Consider the following 13,420-nt stretch of genomic DNA (forward strand, 5'->3'; position numbering starts at 1 on the left):
ATAACAGTTTTGGAACAGAGTTGACCAACGAAATTGCTAGATGTGCGAGGAATGGCGGCGGAAGCGTGGTTTTTTATTAACTGGTTTGGGGGAAAAAATCACGCACACACACACACAGACAGGCTGCGTCGCAAAACTTAGGCTGCTGACTTGTTGCCTCGCTGTCTTGTGAGTCAATGCCTTTGGAGGCAGTATTTAGACATGAAGGCAGCTCTGAGAAACACATTCGGACAGCCTTCAGAGGTAGCGCAGCGGCAATATATATAGAGGTCTCCTTTGTAGAGATGGGTATGTTAAGATTTTATCGAAAGCGATACCGATATCGATACAGCTTATCGATACCGGAATTTATCAATACTCTTATCGATACTACGCTCTATAATTTGATGTAAAAAGACAAGATGTGAAAAGATGTTCAACATTTATTTTAAGTTTCTTTATAACAGCTGAGCTTTAGAACTGCATTTTACAAATGCTTCTGAGCAAACCGAAAATGCAAGATAACAAAACTTGTGTGTGTTCCTTAGCACACCACTTACAGCACTTAGCATGTGCATTGGAGCACATCATAATGTAATTCAACATATGTACTTTACATCATTATGGTTATTTGGCTGGTAGTTTGTATTTATGTCTTCCTCTATGGTTTTAGGTCTACATAAATCTAAGTACTGTATTCTAAGCAAGTAATATTTTTTTAATAATATGTACTATTTTTTATAATTTTACTAGCACATGTACTTCAATTTACTAAAGTAAGTAAATATACTCCGTGGCCGAATTATTAAAATCAACGTTATAACTTGTTCTTAAATAAAGGACTTTTATTTTGATGGGTTGCACAAAGGGGGGTTTGACGGAAGCTTGCTCGTTGTGAAACGTGGACGCTGAAAGCTCCACAAACGCAACCATGCCACTCTTTCACTCATAAACATGCGAAACAAGCAGATTACAAATACATCGCGGAAATCATATAGCCCTAGATATCACACAAACGTCAAGCAAACTTTAGCAGACATTATTCAGGGATGGAAAATGACCCGTAGCAGCTTCTAATTTTCCATTTAACACCCGAATACACAGAAAAACAACTCAAGTATCGATAAAAGTATCATGTCATGAAGTTTATCGATACTTGTAAAAAGTATCGAACTTTAAATAGAACTTTATTTACACAATAACTGCCCTAGCCGCTTTCTTGGCTGCCAGTTTTTTTTTAACTAGACCCTGCTCAAGGCAGCAAAGGATACATCTATGATGCCTTCAAATATCGACCTGATTGAGGTATCTCAGACAGGAAGTGAATCAAACATTGGATTCGGACTTGCCTTGATGTTTTCCTACCTTGATATGCTGCCTCTGAATATACCTTTTAATTGTACTTTTCTTAAATCTAAACGAGAATGATTTATGAAAAATTATTCCACAACTTCTATGAGCTAATTCACACTGATCCAACAAATGGCAACAAACTCTGACACCATACTTTTCAGGTGTTTCAGGTTGGTAGTTATCAGGTACATTCATTAAAATAGGGTTTCTTAAGGTTTGGAAATCAGGATCATTAGAGCAGATGTTTGGAAACAGCATTCAGCTTGTTAGTACTGCTATAGAGTTTGTTTCTTTTACTTTTGTTTCCTGTGTTTCCTTTTGTCTCCCTTCTTCTTTATTTTTTTTAATTCAGTTGGCATTACATCCATCTGCTGCTTGCTTAGACTTTAGGTGTGTCCCATATTGTGCAATTATACACTATGCTATGCCAGTTTGTAGTATAATTAGTGTGAGTAGTGTGTTCACATTGAAAATTCTCAAGAGAAGAAGTGCACTTTAAGTACCCGGATGATGTACGTTTGTCAACTGAAAATATGAAGTGTGGACACTTCACGCACTCAATAACTTTACTCCTATTGAATTCCATTATTTATAGTCCCTGCAGTTAAAGGGACAGTTCATCCAAAAATCAGACATACAAATAATTTTATTTTAACATAGTACCTTGCTGTTTTTCTCACGGGTTTTTTTGATTGACATATCACAATTGAAAGGAGAAAGTTTTGTGTTGTTTTTAAAGCTGCTAAAGTAAGGGAAACTTAATTTTCTTGAAAAGCAAGTTGCAAAAGACCATTAATAACCTGTCTATTTAATAGTGTGCTGGCAGGTTACAATGGTACCATCTTCGCCTATGGTCAAACAGGAAGTGGGAAGACCTTTACTATCACAGGAGGTGCAGAGCGCTTTAGTGATCGAGGGATCATCCCCAGAACTCTCTCGTACCTGTATCAGCATTTTAGCAAGGTAAATAAAGAGTTTCCACTTAAGCTTTCAACCCATAAACCATAAAATAGATGGGCTACACACCCCTATTAATTTCCACTGTAGAACAATTAAGATATATAATGAGGTGGCTCTATTGATGTAAAAAAAAGGCTCAAGGATTATATGTATGATATTTGGCCAAAAAACATTATTTAAAGTATTTTACAGATTTGCTTTTCAGATTTACCTTTCAAGTTAAAGTGTGTAATTTCAGCACTAATACGACTGCAGAATGGAAAGTTATAATAATAATAATATATTAAATTTTATTTGAAATATTTGAAATACTCCCTCTATTCGCCATTAGTTAAAAATATTGTTAGACCTCAAACCTGCTGCAATTGGCTGGACAATATCTGTCTGTCATGCAGGACTAACAAGGATGTCAAATTCACTGTGTACCTTACTGAAGAAATGTATCTGTTTACAGGACTGCAGCATGGTCTATACAACCCACATATCTTACCTGGAAATCTACAATGAGGCTGGCTATGATCTATTGAATCCCCAACATGAAGCTTCTCGTCTGGAGGACTTACCGTAAGTCTCCTTTCTGATCTTTTCGTTTTCAAAATATAAAAGTAAAAATCATAATTGAACTTTTAATGGCTTAATATCTTAGTGTGAAAGATCGCAATTTGATGATGTCACAGTGTTAGGACATACTGATTTAGCGTCGCAGTCAATGTCAATTATTTGGAGTGATGTTTTGTATGGTGTCCCCTTCCTAAAAGGCCCTTCGGAGAGCGATACAGTGGGTACGGAAAGTATTCAGACCCCCTTAAATTTTTCACTCTTTCTTATATTGCAGCCATTTGCTAAAATCATTTAAGTTTATTTTTTTTCTCATCAATGTACACACAGCACCCCATATTGACAGAAAAACGCAGAATTGTTGACATTTTTGCAGATTTATTAAAAAAGAAAAACTGAAATATCACATGGTCCTAAGTATTCAGACCCTTTACATTCTTACACTAACCCTCTTCTCTCAACAGGTAGTGGTCTAGCTTTTGTTGAAACTAGTAACTTTGTATTAGCACCTATTGTACTATTGCTCTTTGTATGACATATCGCTTATTGACCGAACTCCGAACCCGAACTCTTTGTAAGTTGCTTTGGATAAAAGCGTCTGCTAAATGACTAAATGTGTAAATGTAAATGTAAGAATAAAGCAGCCAGTTTAGCAGGTGTGCAATACAGTTTGGCAGGTGCACTAGACAGAGCTGCTTGTTAATGCCGCACCTCTACTTTACTTTGTCTATTTTGCGAACTCTATATAACTAGATGCAGTTACGTTAAAACGTTTAGCTGTATCAAAATCACTAAAAGCTTTCATACAAAAACATAAAACTCTGAACCAGCAGGTCTAATACAAAAAATTCTTGTGGGCTGGACATTTTCTGAATAGTTAGTAACGTACTAAGCTGCTCTTAAAATGAATTAATTGACGATGGTAATGGACAAATCAACCGCGGTGGTGTGGTGGTTGGGAAATATATATTGTTACAGCCCTTGGATCCAAAGAAGAGAGTCTCGACTGATGCGTAAGGTGTTATTTATTTCGTTCGTCAAACCAACATGACGTTCATCCTTTTACTTCATCATCACCTTTGCACCCTGAAAACTCGCTGCGCTCACCAAGGAATGCAAACAATATAAGATAGTCCTTTCTTCCGTCATGAAACGGGCGTCAAGTTGTTTAAGTCCATGTATAAACAATCTCAGATAAAAATACATATAAGCTTGAACACAGCTGCGTGTCATTCACACCAGACAGCCACCGTAAAAGTTCATCTTAGCCTGTGCAAACTACGGTGCCACCAAAGGGACAAACCCCAACACCACAGGTGCACAGAACTTCCGGTCAATCACGTACAAAATATAATAATTATTTAAATAAGAATTATTTAAATAAATTACAAACGTTTACAAATATTTACCAATAACCCAACACTTTAAAATTCTAAAGTGGTCCTTTACACTCCCACCAATCATGTCATAATAATTGCAACACCAAATAACTCTTACATGATTCTTAAGATCTTATAGACCACTTACTATCCCAAATGTTGGACAATTGTGCAACGGGCATAGAGTTATGTTACTATGATGGATTATATGTATGTGAGAACATATACTTTATCACTATTCACTTTCAAGAAGCAGCACCAACTTTTGAATTGGCCTCTCTATAACAGAAGGTTTAGATGGACACTGATGCTTTTCTGATTTCTGTTCTCCAACTCGTATTTTGACTCTCCGCACTAAACCATCACTATCTATAAAGGTTTCCACTACTCGCCCCAACTGCCACTGGTTTCTTGAGAGGATGTCTTCCTTTACAATGACCACATCATTCACTTTGAGATTGCGCCGGGCCACATGCCACTTCTGTCGTGTGGAAATGTTCTGAAGGTATTCTCTCTTCCATCGACTCCAGAACTGCTCAATCAAATATTGAACGCGGCGCCATCGCTTTTTACAGTATACATCCTCTCTCTCAAATTTCCCTGGTGGTGGAAGAGCAATTTTTGACTTCATTAAGATTAGATGATTAGGCGTCAACGGTTCAAGAGAGTTGGGATCATTTATTCCATCTACTGTCAGTGGGCGGCTATTAACAATGGCCATGGCCTCGTAAAAGAGTGTCCTAAGGGAGGAATCATCAAGCCTTCCCAAACTTTGGGCCAAAGTAGCATCCAGCACACTTCGAACAGTGCGTATTTGGCGCTCCCAAACTCCACCAGCATGGCTTGCTGACGGGGCATTGAAGACAAACTCACACTGTTGCTCAGCCAGGAACGTTTCCAAAGCCTGGTTGTCACACTGTTTAAGTGCCTCTTTGAATTCGTTCCTAGCTCCTATGAAATTCCTGCCTTGGTCACTGTACAGTCGGCGCACTACTCCTCTTAGGCTGATGAGACACCGTAAAGCATTGATGAAGGTGTCAGTGGATAGATCTTCTAACATTTCGATGTGGACAGCTCGGGAATAGAAACAGGTAAATATCAAGCCGTAGCTTTTGTACTCCTTTCTGCATCTTTTAATGACAAATGGTCCAAAGCAGTCCATTCCACAGTATGTAAATGGGGCAGATGCTTCAACACGCTCTTTAGGAAGCTCAGCCATGCGCTGCTCTTCTACCGGACGTCTAAGCTTCCTGCACTGAACACACATGTGAATCAATTTCGCAACCAACTTGCTGCCACTGATGATCCAGTATCCATTTGCTCTAAGCTCCATTTGAGTTTGACTTCGACCTTGATGGCATACTTGTGAATGATAGTGCGACAGTACAAGCTGTGTGATATGACTGTCCTTAGGTAGAATGCACGGGTGCCTGAATTCTTCACTAAGCGATGAATGTTTCAATCTTCCGTCAACACAAAGTATGCCCTCCTTAAGAATGGGATCAAGACTAAAAAGGGAACTAGAACATGGAAGACTTTCCCCCGTTCCAAGTGCCTTTATCTCTCGACTGAATGCTTGCTGTTGTACAAGTTTTATCACTGCTTTGGCAGCACTCTCGCGCTCTTTGACAGTCACAACATCAGTTTGACACTTTCGTCCAGGCACTAGTCTTTTTATTCTTGACACCACCTTAAGGAGCGTTGTCCAGGAGGATAAACGAGACAGGCAATCAAGCATGTTCATGCAATCGGTCACTCTTATTGCAAATGCCTGAATGGTTTTAACCTCTGGGTCACCAACCAACAGGTCGGGGGACGGGGTAGGTTCCAGGTGGACCTCTTCCTTCCACAAAAATTCAGGACCCGATAGCCAGGTTGTTGATAAGATGTCTGATGCACGGAGCCCCCTAGAGGCGTGATCCGCTGGGTTTTCCGTTGTATCAACATAATGCCACTGCCTCGGATTGGTGCACTCTCGTATAAGCTGAACACGATTCGCCACAAAGATATGAAATCTCCGTGCTTCGTTGTTGATATATGCTAGAGTGACTTGAGAATCTGTCCAGAAGAATTCCTCATCAATCTTCATATTTAGCTCTGATTTCAGCAAAACGCTCAATCTGGCTGCGACCACAGCAGCTGAAAGTTCTAAACGGGGAATGCTTGTAATCTTTGACGGTGCAACTCTAGCCTTTGCCATGACGAAACTGCAGTGAACCTTGTTCCTGACATCCTTATATCGAAGGTAAGAACATGCACCATAGCCTACACTGCTAGCGTCTGCAAAGTGGTGCAATTCTACATTCACAATCTTGCCGAAGTCTACCGCGGTGGTGTGCATAACATCTTGGGATACAGACTACCTTAAGGACTCGAAGACCAGCCTTCCATTCCTCCCACCGTAAGAGCAAGTCCTCAGGAAGCAGATCATCCCATCCAATGCTCCGACGACATAGTTCCTGCAGAATGCACTTTCCACTTAGAACAAATGGAGCCACAAAGCCCAGAGGATCATACAAGGAAGCTATGACTGATAGAATGCCACGGCGTGTGTCCGGCCTGTCTTTCATGTTTATGTCAAAACTGAAACTGTCACTTTCAATTAACCACTGAATACCCAGTGCATATTCTATGGAGGCTGAATCAGGATTGAGGTCAAGACGATTGACCCTTGACGCTCTTTCGGATGCCTCAACACAATGAAGGGCCTCATTTTTATTCGAATTGAACTTATGGAGTCGTAGGCCTCCTCTTTTACACAACTCTTGTGCTTCAACTATCAGTTCACAGGCCTCCTTAACTGTGGGAACGCTCACAAGCCCATCATCAACGTAGAAACTATTTTCAACAAATGCTGCTGCAGAGGGGTAGTGTGCTTTGTATTGCTGGGCAAGATATTTCAGGCCAAAGTTAGCGCACCTTGGAGAGGAAGCAGCGCCGAAGAGATGGACTGCCATCTGATATTCCTTAGGCTCATGATCAAGGTCTCCATGCTCCCACCATAGAAACCTCAGGTAACTGCGATTGTCAGGGGTAACGAAGAACTGATGGAACATCCTTTCAATATCGCAGATAATGGCCACCTTCTCCTTTCTGAAACGACAGAGAACTCCCACCAAGGAATTAATCATATCAGGGCCTGTCAGCAGAGTATCGTTCAACGAGATGCTACGAAATTTAGATGAACAATCAAAGACAACTCTCAATTTGCCAGGCTTCTTTGGATGGTACACACCATGGTGGGGTATGTACCAAACAACATCTCCAACAGATGCCTCTGGGGCTAACTCTGCGTCACCTTTGATGATCACATCCTCCATGAAGGCCTTGTAATCACCATAAAGCTGTTGATTGGCCTTTAACTTCTTCTTTAAGTGCTGCAAGCGAATTATAGCCAACTTCTTATTGTTAGGTAATGATGGAGGATTTTGGCCTTTAAACGGGAGGGGCATCTCCAAATGACCGTCTTCTTTCTGCTGAATGTTTTCGCTAAGTATCTGTATAAAGCGCACATCGTCTTGAGAGACACATTTACCCTCAGAATTCCTCTCGTTGAAGTCAGACTCCAGAACCTTCAAGACGTCTGCTGCTGTTGGAACTGGCATCTCTCTCACTGCAACCCTATGTACAAATCTTTGACTTCCCAGCCTATCCAAGTGGGGATTAGCTGCTCCTATGATACTCCATCCCAGCTCGGTCTTCTGTGCGAATGGTTCATTTTCACCACCAAGGATGACTTCAAGGGGAGCTAAAGCTGAAGGACAATCGTAGCCGATCAACAGTCCCACTGCGCAGTCTTGAAGAGATGGCAAGTTATTTGCAAGATGTTTCAGGTGAGGCCACTGCAACGCCGCTGTTCTGGTTGGTATACAAGACTTATCAACAGGAATAAAATCACGCGTGTATGCTTGCCGTAACTGTATATGATTTCCAGAATGAAAGCTTCGAACTAGCAAACCACACACACTTTGACTGGCTATAACTGTGTCTACAGCAGTCATTGTGCTAAGCTTCAGCTGTAATGGTTGAGAAACTACATCCAGCTCTCTGACAAGATCTTCCAAGACAAAAGATGAATCACTCTGTATGTCAAGAAGAGCATAGGTAAGAATTTCCTTCTGAGGTTCTTTCATGGATGACAAGAAAACCGGAACAATACTTGAGGTAGCAGAAGTATTCTGAGTTACTACATGGGACAAAACCTTGCGGACTTGCTGATTTTCCTGTCCTTCTCTGGAATCAGAAGTGGAACTTCTCTTTGTTTCACCGGATCTCTTCTCTCTCCATGTAAACAGGTTGGATGGCGCCTGCTGCAGACTCCACAGACATGCCGCGTTTTACAATCTTTAGTTACATGTCCCTTATTCAAACATCCAAAGCATAAATAATTTTGATGTATGAACACCTTTTTTATCTCCCATAGACTTGGCAGCAAAGACTGGGCACTTAGCAATGCCGTGCAGCTCATCGTCGCAGACAGGACATGGCAGCTTTGGCTTGAAAGGAGACAAACTTTCGGACTTAAATGCTTGATATCTTGTTTGGGCACTTGTACTGAGGGCCTTTGCCCTCTTGGAGAACTTTTCATCTACTGAGCTGGAGCTCAAGAAGGAAGAAGTGATGGGATTGCAGGCTATACGGGCTTCCTTCAGCACAAACTTAGTAAAGTGTTCAAAGGTTGGATATTCTCCAGATGCATCAAGCTGCTCCACTACAATTCGGCTCCATTTGCGGACAATCCAGTCTGGTAATTTTTCCAAGAGCTTATGATTTTCTTCACAATCATTTAGAATAGACAACCCTTTGACATGGGGCATAGCTTCTACACAGCTCTTTAAGAAGTCTGCAAAGTCTCTAAGTGCCAGAGAATCATTAGGACTAATTTTAGGCCACTTCATCAGCTTATCTCGAAACGCTTTCTGCACAATGGATGAATTTCCGTACCTGTCCTTTAAAACTGCCCAAGCACCTTCATATGCATCCTCAGAGCTCCGGTAAAAGAATCCTTCCACAGCCTTGCGTGCTTCTCCTGAGAGGTAGTTTTTCAAGTAGAGCATTTTTTCACTGGCAGATATAGGTTTCCTGTCAATTAGAGTTATGAACGACATCTGAAAGTCAACAAATTCCAAAGGATCACCAGCAAACATGGTTGGTTCAGGAACAGGCAAACGATTTAAACTTAATGAGCTTGCAATTGCTTCAGCTAGGTTGGCTGTTACGCTCTGAGATGATGGTTGCGATTGGAACAGGGAGACTCCAGTATCTAGTTCTCTGTTTGAATATGTAGCAGGAGTGGTTCTGACAACAGAAGCTGTATTAGGTTCTCCCACCATGTTCTCCACATCACCTTCCAGTTTATTGTATGTTCTAACTCGAGCTGCAGCCACTTTCACCTCCACACTCGCTTGCAACATTTTTAGCTTTGTTTTCTCCTCTTCTAACTTCAACTCCACTTCTGCTTGTTTCTGCTTCATTTCTATCAATATTTGTGACTCATGGAGTTTCCATTCACTTTCCAGCTTAATAAGTTTGGCCTGTTGAGCTTGTATCTCTTCAATAGACTTTGCCTGTTCTAATTTGGCTGCGAGATCTGCTTCAGCATCTGCTCGCTTGCTGGAAGCTTTAGAGCTTGCGATTGACAGGTTATCAAATTTTATGGATTCTTCTGAAATAACACTTTCAGTGCTTGTCCCACCAAAGACAGATTCATATTCTTCACGACTTAAAATCATTCGCACCCTTTCTTTTTCAGCTTCCTTTTTAAAAGTCTCTTGAACTAGACTTACATCAAGCCGTTTACTCACGAGGTCACATATTTCTGTTGTCAGTGTGTTACAGGCATCCAGTTTCTGCATAATCTCTGGTGTGCTAAGAGAATTGCGTTGAAGTGGTTCATAATTTTGATTTACACGGTCGTATCCACTCTGAATATGTTGGTTTATTTTATCAAGATCCTCCTTCAAACAGAATTTCTTAAGCCTGGTTCTAGATTCTCGTGCTATCTGCTTCCAAGATTCATAAGCTCTCAAAAATGCCTTTTGATGCCTGTTAACTTCCTCTTCACGCATTTGTTTGCCCTTTTCTGTAAGTTTTTGTTCACGAGAAACTGTTTCTTCTGGGCATTTGGATTTCTCTTCTGACATATTTGAATCACTAATTGATTTATTTCTAGATTAAAGTGATTCAGGGAGCTGTGGTTATAGGATAGTGACGTAACCCAATGCTGTTCACTTCAAACATTAAGATAGACCTACCCAGAATGGAAATTAAATAGCCAAATATAACCACTTTAAATATTCAAGACAGCTTAAGAATTAGAATGGCTAAAGTTAACTTTTAAGATATAAACGTTCAATATCATATGCATTTCACAAGTTTTAAGATTCAAAAATGAAAATAAACTATTAAACATTGCATATGTGTAGCATTTTCAGATATTTCACAATTAATTCACAAACACGAAAGCCTGTTAGGCTATTTAGCCTTATAACTTGAATCAATCAGGATATGGACATGTAAATATAAACAGTTCAGCTCGTTTGTATTTTTCTTCTTCTTTTTTTTTTTTTTTTTATCGATAACCAGTCTCTCACCGCATCTGTAGTCTCTGTTAGATGTGCTACTGACTTACGACCTCACTTGAATGCGTGGAGCAAACAATGGCAACCTCAGGAACGAAGATGGCGTGTCGTGCAGCATAGCAGATGACTCAGATGTAGCGTCGAGTTTTCACTGTTACAGCCCTTGGATCCAAAGAAGAGAGTCTCGACTGATGCGTAAGGTGTTATTTATTTAGTTCGTCAAACCAACATGACGTTCATCCTTTTACTTCATCATCACCTTTGCACCCTGAAAACTCGCTGCGCTCACCAAGGAATGCAAACAATATAAGATAGTCCTTTCTTCCGTCATGAAACGGGCGTCAAGTTGTTTAAGTCCATGTATAAACAATCTCAGATAAAAATACATATAAGCTCGAACACAGCTGCGTGTCATTCACACCAGACAGCCACCGTAAAAGTTCATCTTAGCCTGTGCAAACTACGGTGCCACCAAAGGGACAAACCCCAACACCACAGGTGCACAGAACTTCCGGTCAATCACGTACAAAATATAATAATTATTTAAATAAGAATTATTTAAATAAATTACAAACGTTTACAAATATTTACCAATAACCCAACACTTTAAAATTCTAAAGTGGTCCTTTACATATATTATTTATATAAATAATATCTATATTATTATATTTGCGTGTAGCAACCACATGACGAGTAGAAGAGAAATATATCCCTTATTTAAATACGTGAAATTGTTAAAAAGTTAAATATTTGAAATAGTAAAATACCTTTTTTGCTTACGTCATGTGGGGAAGAGTTGTTGTTGAAAGGGAGAGAGAAGCATAATGTTTTTGATTAAAGATTACAAATGAATAAAAAAAGAATAATGGAGTGCACGGATAAATCATTTATAATAATCACTGCAACACTGTGTAAACCACGTAGAATTTTCCTGTTTGATTTCATGGTGACCTTAATCTGTCACATCTAGCTTTGGGTAACACATGACATTTTCTAGTTCCGATTAGGGGTGTCCCCCGAATAGTCAAAGAGGCGATGCTTCGATAGGAGGAGCCTGATTCTTCTACAAATCTCCCAGTCGAATCTTCGCAGAGGTATTATGCAATATGGGGATCATGCCATTTGGGTTATAATGGGCAGTAGCGTAGCAGACAGGCATGCTGCAAATGATGTAAAAAAATGTGACAGGTTTAGGGTTGTTTACCAAAACCCCCGGTGCATATGAGAACGAGGTCTGACTAGGTACCAGTGCAGGAACGCGTCTCTTCTGTGCCGTGAGACCGGTCAAGAAAAGAAGCACGTTCTACACTCATCCGCAGATGACTCGCAAATGAATGTGTACACCATTTCTGAAAATCTTTCACGTACTGAATGTTTGGGCATATAAATTTGAATTAACACATTGTCTGTAAATCTGTTTCATTACTTAGACTGAACTACATGGTGCATGATACAAAAAACAATAAAGTAATATAATCTAAATCACCGCATATCCGCGTATAACAAGCACTTTCGGAACTTGTCATTCTCTGCACTGAAAGTAAGTCTGCGTGTCTAGAGGATGGAGAAAGAGTGGCGCAGGAAAAAAAGGTGAAGGGACTTTTTGACTGATAAAATGGTAAAATGCTTTATTGCATTCCTCCTTTATATGCGGCAAATAAAGTAACTCTTTTGGTAGTTCATTGGTATTTGGTATCGTTATTTCCGTTTGTAAAAAATAATTCATTATTATTAAGTTGTTTTAAAAATAGTTTTGGGGCGAGATCTGGTCTAGTATTGTATGGCACAGCATTGTTACTTGATGTTTAAGGAAAATGTCCATTAATCTGACTATTTGTGGCTTGTGTTTTGAAAATGATGTTCCCCTGCATTTCAGACATTTTGCCTAAACACATTCATTTTGCACATTGAGGCTCGATTCTATCTTATTAAGTTTCTTTTATTATTTTTATTTATTATACACGTGCACGCACCCACACGTATGATTCGACTGTCAGCCGACTATAGGCAAGACTAGAGGTCGACCGGTATGGGTTTTTCTCTGGCCTATGCCAATTTTGTAAATGAGGCCGTTTTTTGGGACGATATGTTTGGCTGATTTTCTTTCTGCACCATATCATTTTTTTTCTCACTTTATTTATAAATTTCTCCACGTATTACAAAATTCCAATCATTCCAGAACGTAGTTCTACAGTTTAACATATGTAGAGAAATATATTCATATCTATCTAATATAAAGGGAACAATTACTAACCCCAAGTAAGAATGTTCAAAGATACCCAATACAGTATAAAATATACAAAAAAAATTATCCCTCAACCACCCCACCAAAAAAAAAATATATATATTAAATAATAATAAAAAATACATAAATAAAAAAACCCTGTGCCAACCAAGATAAATGTTTAAACCACACAATCAATTATAAGTTTTAGTACAGGAGCACGAACACATTAGAAGAAAGTACAATTACCTATCTTCCCGTATGCAAGGAGTGTATGTTTCCATATATGCAAGGAGAGAGCCCCACATTTTGTAAAAGTTCTTGAGAGAGCCCTTCAGTGAGTATCTGATTTTCTCCAGTTTAATACATTGAAAGATGTCTTTAAT

General features: G+C 39.6%; 1 protein-coding gene across 1 annotated transcript in view; it reads left to right on the forward strand.

The window, feature by feature from the left end:
* Positions 1–284: 284 nt before the first annotated feature.
* Positions 285–13,420, forward strand: part of kif6 (kinesin family member 6) — a gene marked incomplete at both ends in the record, with an annotated part of 51,789 nt that continues 38,653 nt past the window's right edge. The window contains 3 exons of the mRNA XM_079458621.1: positions 285–288; positions 2,159–2,295; positions 2,747–2,856. Of these exons, the coding sequence (XP_079314747.1) occupies positions 285–288; positions 2,159–2,295; positions 2,747–2,856 (251 nt within the window). The remainder of the gene's footprint in view (positions 289–2,158; positions 2,296–2,746; positions 2,857–13,420) is intronic.

This window comes from Barbatula barbatula, assembly GCF_947034865.1.
Source record: "Barbatula barbatula genome assembly, chromosome: 6".
NCBI lineage: Eukaryota > Metazoa > Chordata > Actinopteri > Cypriniformes > Nemacheilidae > Barbatula > Barbatula barbatula.